The sequence below is a fragment of the Carlito syrichta genome, unplaced genomic scaffold (genome assembly GCF_000164805.1).
Source record: "Carlito syrichta isolate Samal-C Ts95f unplaced genomic scaffold, Tarsius_syrichta-2.0.1 Scaffold308892, whole genome shotgun sequence".
Taxonomy (NCBI): domain Eukaryota; kingdom Metazoa; phylum Chordata; class Mammalia; order Primates; family Tarsiidae; genus Carlito; species Carlito syrichta.
Genome location: NW_007252988.1, coordinates 19,111 through 26,135, shown reverse-complemented (window position 1 = coordinate 26,135; position 7,025 = coordinate 19,111). Strand labels below are relative to the sequence as shown.

Genomic DNA, 7,025 nt, shown 5'->3' with positions numbered 1-7,025 from the left:
CACACACACACACACACACACACACACACACACACACACACACACACACACAAAGAACGGGGGACTAGTAAATTCTTTGCAGACATATCTATGTTGCAATTGTCTTTCATAGAAAACTTCTTTTGATGGCCTTGAAATTTGTACTAATCCCAAAACAGTATAACCAGAAACATAATATAGTAGTGCCTCACACTGTCATTGTAAGACATTTTATTTATCCAGAATTAAATATAAATCTATAGAAATAGATTATCTACTTAGCTTCAATGCAGTCAATCCTAAAATATATAAATCTGTGTGCACAAATCCTAAGATATTTTGAAATGTAACCTATAAATTTTCACTTCCTTTGCATGTTTTAACAAGTATGCATAGATGTTGCCTATGTCAAGGCAGTTCTTAATCTCTATATTAATAAAAACAAACAATGACATCTAAAAATGGCAACTCTTATTGTAACTGACACTTCAGTGAATTGGTTCAAAATGGGTTTGTAATTGTTGATTCCCTTACTGGAAATGGAACTAATATAAATGATAGGGGTGTGTTAATTCAAGATTTACAGAAAACTGTAGTGTTATTTCTATTCTCTAAGGTCCTAAGTGATATTTTCACACAAAAAATGTGATACATCTCAGAAAAAATTTAAAAGTATTAAAAAATTTTCTTTATTCTTCCAAATACTTCCCTCTCTTGGGAATAGAAATAGTATGAGTGTCACTTCTGCGGATTTAGCAGAAATAAAATCGTCTCTATGAAAATTTCACAAAACGGTGCAGTATTAAGTTAGGACTCTAAGCGTCGCTGTTCACTAACTGGGCAAGAAAATCAATGGGAACTAGAGTCATATCCACCAACCACAAGGAAGGTAGACATGAAAGGGGCGCAGAAATCCTGACCTGAAAAGCTTCGCATCGATATCTGCTTGTTTAGGAACCTTCGCATCTGACTTCTATTTCTGAACTCAAAAGTGATGCGGACTTTATCTTCCTACTCCTGATCCTGGGGACGTCTATAACAAGCCAGTAATGGCGGCTCTGCAGAGGCGCCGGCAGCTCAGCAAGCTGCCCCTGCTCTTCACGCTCCTGGGAACGCTGTGGGGGGCCGCGGCCCGGCAGATCCGCTACTCTATTCCCGAGGAACTGGACAAAGGCTCCTTCGTGGGTAACATTGCCAAGGACCTGGGGCTGGAGCCCCGGGAGCTGGCGGAGCGCGGAGTCCGTGTCGTCTCCAGAGGTAGGACGCAGCTCTTCGCTCTGAACCCGCAAAGCGGCAGCTTGGTAACCGCGGGGAGGATAGACCGGGAGGAGCTCTGCGCCCAGAGTCCGCGGTGTCTGGTGAGTTTTAACATCCTTGTCGAGGATAAACTGAACCTTTATCCCGTGGAAGTGGAAATAGTGGATATTAATGACAATACACCCCGATTCCTAAGGGAAGAGTTGGAAGTGAAAATTCCTGAAAACGCAGCTCCCTCCTCTCGTTTTCCACTAATGGAGGTCTATGATCCTGATGTGGGAATGAACTCTCTTCAGGGCTTTAAGCTCAGTGGCAATAGTCACTTCTCAGTGGATGTTCAAAGCGAAACTCATGGGCCCAAGTACCCAGTGCTGGTGCTGGAGGGCACCCTGGACCGGGAAAGCGAAGCTGTTCATCACCTGGTCCTTACTGCCACGGATGGTGGTGACCCTGTCCGATCAGGTATGACACGAATTCTGGTAACTGTACTAGATGTGAATGACAATGCTCCGGTGTTTACTCAGCCTGTCTACCGTGTAAGTGTTCCTGAAAATCTGCCAGTAGGTACACCAGTGTTATCAATAAATGCCACTGACCAGGATGAAGGAGTCCATGCAGAAGTGAAGTATTCCTTCGTAAAGATCTCACAAACTTTCCGTTTGAATGTTTTGACTGGAGAAATTTCAACATCTGCAAATCTTGACTATGAGGAATCAAGCTTTTATGAGCTGGATGTTGAAGCCCAGGATCGGCCAGGTCTCCGAGACAGAGCGAAAGTCTTAATAACTATTTTAGACGTCAATGATAACGTACCAGAAATGGTTGTTACATCTGGAAGCAGAACAATTGCTGAAAATGCACCTCCAGGAACAGTAATTGCTCTTTTTCAAGTGTATGATCAAGACTCTGGACCAAATGGTCTGGTAATGTGTTCCATTCCAGAAAGTCTCCCATTTGAGTTGGAAAAATCAGTTGACAATTATTATCGATTAGTGACAACTACAGTTCTAGACCGGGAAGTGGTGTCCTTGTACAACATCACAGTGACAGCCACAGACAAAGGAGCACCACCTTTGTCGGCAGAAATGCTCGTGTCCCTAAATGTGGCAGACACCAATGACAACCCACCCACCTTCCCCCACTCATCCTACTCAGTCTACATCCCTGAGAACAATCCCAGGGGAGCCTCCATCTTCTCTGTGGATGCATTTGACCCTGACAGCAATGAGAATGCCCTGGTCTCCTACTCGCTGGCAGAAGACACCCTCCAGGGGGAGCCTTTGTCCTCCTATGTCTCCATCAACTCCAACACGGGTGTCCTGTATGCACTGTGTTCCTTTGACTATGAGCAATTTCAAGAATTGCAGCTACTGGTGACAGCCAGTGACAGCGGGAACCCACCCCTCAGCAGCAACGTGTCTTTGAGGCTGTTTGTGCTCGACCAGAATGACAACGTGCCTGAGATCCTGTACCCTGCCGTCCCCACGGATGGCTCCACAGGCGTGGAGCTGGCACCCCGCTCTGCAGAGCCTGGCTACTTGGTGACCAAGGTAGTGGCGGTGGACAGAGACTCAGGCCAGAATGCATGGCTGTCCTACCGCCTGCTCAAAGTCAGCGAACCTGGGCTGTTCGTGGTGGGGCTGCACACGGGTGAGGTGCGCACGGCGCGGGCCCTGCTGGACAGAGACGCGCTCAAGCAGAGCCTAGTGGTGGCCGTCCAGGACCATGGCCAGCCCCCTCTCTCAGCCACTGTCACGCTCACTGTGGCAGTGGCCGACAGCATCCCCGAAGTCCTGGCCGACCTGGGCAACCTTGAGCCTTCCGATAGTCCTTACGACTCTGGTCTCACTCTGTACCTGGTGGTGGCGGTGGCTGCCGTCTCCTGTGTCTTCCTTATCTTCATTATCGTGCTGCTGGCCCTCAGGCTGCGGCGCTGGCACAAGTCGCGCCTGCTCCAGGCTTCCGGAGGCGAGTTGGTAGGCGTGCCCACCTCACACTTTGTGGGTGTGGACGGAGTGCGGGCTTTCCTGCAGACCTATTCCCATGAGGTGTCCCTCACCGCAGACTCGCGGAAGAGTCACCTGATCTTCCCCCAGCCCAACTACGCGGACACACTCATCAGCCAGGAGAGCTGTGGGAAAAGCGAGCCCCTTTTGATACAGGAAGATTCAGGGTTTTGTAAGGAGAAAGACTCCCTTGTTCAGGTGAGGCTATTGCTTTTATTGATCATTTGAGCAGGAAACTTTTAAAATCTCTTTGATTAGTCCTTAGTTTTCTCTGTGTTTTGTAGAGAATCAGGTGTCTGATGTTTGTTTGTTTGTTTTTTTCCTTTTCTATCAATAGATTTCTATTAAATCGAAATTTCCTCAAATCTTGTTTAAAAAATTGATGCATGTCCTTGGTTTCCTTTACCTTCCTCTTGTTGGCAAACTATTTGTGCCTTGGATTGAATACATCTTGTTTCTTAGTTGGTTTTTTTTTTAATGTGATTTTGCAAGATTCTACTTTTTTCTAACATGAGAGAAAAAAACTGAATTGGGACCTCTCAAAATCTTGTTTTCTCAATGCTACTTAAATAATTTCTAAATAATTTACTCAATGCTACTTAATAATTTCTAAAAATAATGTAGATCCATGAGATATATTTTCCACCTTTACTTCTTAGGAATCAAATATTATTTTTCGAAAAGGCAAGCAAGAGTCATTGATACCTGTAGTAATGAACACCTGGACTTTGATGTTAAAATATCTTAAAAATACTTCTGGAACTATCTATCATTTCTTTGGGTCAGTCACAATTTCTGTAATCTTCTACTTAAAATTAAAAAGACATTCCTTATCTACCTGAAACAAATTCTAGGAATATAAAATACAATAATTTTATAAACTTTTTTTCAAACTATAAAGCAATATAGTGAACAAGTATTTGTTGGCATCACCATTATAATTATTGGATTGTCAACAAATAAATGTAAGTACCTGATGCTGTATGCTTACTACTATGTCTTTTGTATACCGTGTGCTTGATCATATTTAAGAATGAAAATGAATTTTAAAACATCCTCAGTAGTGACCACTTACAAGAAATGTCTTTAAAAATAGAGGACTAAGTGGTGAATGGGAGAATGAATGATTAATGCAGTTCAAATAAAAATTTAAATAATTTTGCATTTTCAACCCAAATAAGGCTTCTGTCCTGTGGGAACTCTTTACTCAAACATCTAAGGGAAAAGGAGGCTATCGTTTAGAAGAATGATTAGTTTTATGTATTATGACCAAAATGTGCAAACAAAATCATGGCTTGGATCAGGAAGAAGATCAGGATTCTTCCCAATAACTCAATAAATAATATTAATGACATACTCTTTAAACTATGGAATGTGTTTGATTGTCAAAGTTGTTCTAATAGGAAATAGATTGCTAAGGAGGTAGGAATTCTATTACTGGTACTCTTCAAAAGTAAGTTGATGGCCTGGGAATTAATGGAGTACAGGGGATTCTATAATTTGATACGTTGTTGAACTACATTATAGTCAATATTTTTTCCAGTCATGAGTTGGAAGATTCAGTAATCTGATAATAGGATGGATTGGCCACTTGTGCATCTAAATTTGGTATGTAAAAAAAATTGAGACAAAATCTTGAAAATGAATGAGAACCTTCTTTGTAGCTTTGTCAGTCTTCATAAAAATAACATTGAGTTGGTGTTTTTAAAATAAAGTGCTAAGAATAGTACATGTTTTTCCTATACCAATATTGTGATACTTACAATTAGACAATTATTATAGAATTATTTATTTCAACTTTATATATTTACACACACATGCCTAATCAAGAGATTCCAATTACATACATTTTCAAATCTAGTTTGTTTGGACATTTGTGATATAATTGTATGGTTTAATCAGAACTTAATAGTACATAAAATTTTTTAACAATTTGAATCTTGGGTATTAGTCGCATGAGCTAGATAGTCTCTTATACGTTTGATTATTTATCTTATACTCTGAGAATATGAGTGCTATTTTACTATGTCACCAACTTGGGGCATTCGTTGTTTATAGGTAAATCTCAGTAACTAGGTTTCATGGACAGTAGACTGGTTCATTTTATTTTCATATCTGAATTTTCCATGACCATTTTATTTAAGCAAATAAAGCATTTCACTGATGGAAAAGCTATTCGATTCTACTCTTACAATAGCCATTCATTTATTTGGACTGACTAATTGTTAAGCATCCTGGCAATCATGTAATTTGCTAAATTCAGACTAAATGAGGCTCTTTGATTCACCAATGATACAGCTTATTAGTAATAACTTGAAATTTTGAGTACATATTGAATTTTGAAGCATCAGGGAAAAAACTCCTCCAAACTATTTTATCACCTATGAAAACCATTCATTTCTGATCAAACTTCTGTTGAGGTGGCACTTATCAAATGAGAAGGAGCAAAATTTCAGAATCATTAGAAAACCTATATCTTTTCTTGAGAATGAAAATCTAAACAGAATTCAAACAAATGCTTTTTCAATAGAAAAATTTCCAAAATGAAGAGAGAGAAGAGAATGAACTCAATGCCTGGGAAGCCAGATAAGCTTTGCACAGACATTTTAAAATACAAGTTAACAAATGATAGCCAGGCATGGTAGCGCACGCCTGTAGTTCCAGCTACTTGGAAGGCTGAGGTGGAAGGATCGCCAGAGCTCAGCAGGTCGAGGCTGCAGTGGCCAGGAGCGTGCCACTGCACTCCAGTCTGGGTGATGGAGTGAGACTCCAACTAAAAAAAAAAACAAAAAAACAATAAAATAAGAGACAAATGTGAAAGGAAACTATGAACTCTGAGGCATCAGGTAGGAATGTCAAGAGACTGGGATCCATAACTTCCAAACATGAAAGTTTGTGTGAAAATATCTACAAGCACTTATGTTGTTTAATGACTATACATTTTGCTTGCATCAACAAGAAGTTTAAAATTACTATTAAACAAATAGGATTTAACTCCAATTTATCTAGAATACTCAATTTATTTAAACAAAAATTTATAATATCTATTTGGTGAAGCAAACATGACTAAGAATTATTTTGGTAGATTGAAACAACATTTCATTCAAATGAGGTATTTCCTATGTTCTGGAACAATGCCATCAGAGAGCAGAAATAGACTACTTAGGAACCTCCTACAAAACTAAGCTAAGCATTTTTAGTGTTCATTCTGGATTCTCCTCATGGTTCTGCTAGCTACTTCTTTAGGACTTAAAATATTTTGAGGGAAAAAAAAGAGACTGTTTCTTGCCAGATCATTACAAATTCCAGAATAGGTCATTCTCTTTTCTTCTGCAAATGTGTGAAAGAAACTTTTATTTCTGCTACCTGAGAGTAGCCTCAGATCCACCAGTAATTGAGTTTTACTCTATTAATATACATGGAGATTTATTCTCTCAGGACAGTTCTGCATGTTGCTCAAATGCTGTCTAGAGACCCTCTTTTTCTCAATTATACTAAAATAGGGTAGGATGAAGATTTGAATTGCATAATGAAAAGAACCCTTCAAACTGATATCCACTTTGTTGTGAATGCACAGACTAGTCAGATCTCTGCAAATGTCTGCTTTCTATAGAATATGGGGTGTTTCCATAGCTGGTTGTTGCTGCTTGGCATCACACCTCATCTCTAATGACACTCTTTGAGGATGAAGCATCAGCCAAGAACAACAATGCTTTTCTTTTTCCTTCTCACAAGACTAGGAGTGAAGATATTTGGATTTTTTTTTTTTTTTTTTTTTTTTTT

At 40.0% G+C, this 7,025-nt stretch overlaps 1 protein-coding gene across 1 annotated transcript; it reads left to right on the top strand.

Moving 5' to 3' along the window:
• The first annotated feature begins 869 nt into the window (after positions 1–869).
• Positions 870–3,470, top strand: LOC103268765 (protocadherin gamma-A6). Its single transcript, XM_008066362.1, has one exon. It carries the CDS (start codon positions 1,029–1,031, stop codon positions 3,468–3,470), a length of 2,442 nt encoding a protein of 813 aa, XP_008064553.1. The 5' UTR covers positions 870–1,028.
• Positions 3,471–7,025: the final 3,555 nt, after the last annotated feature.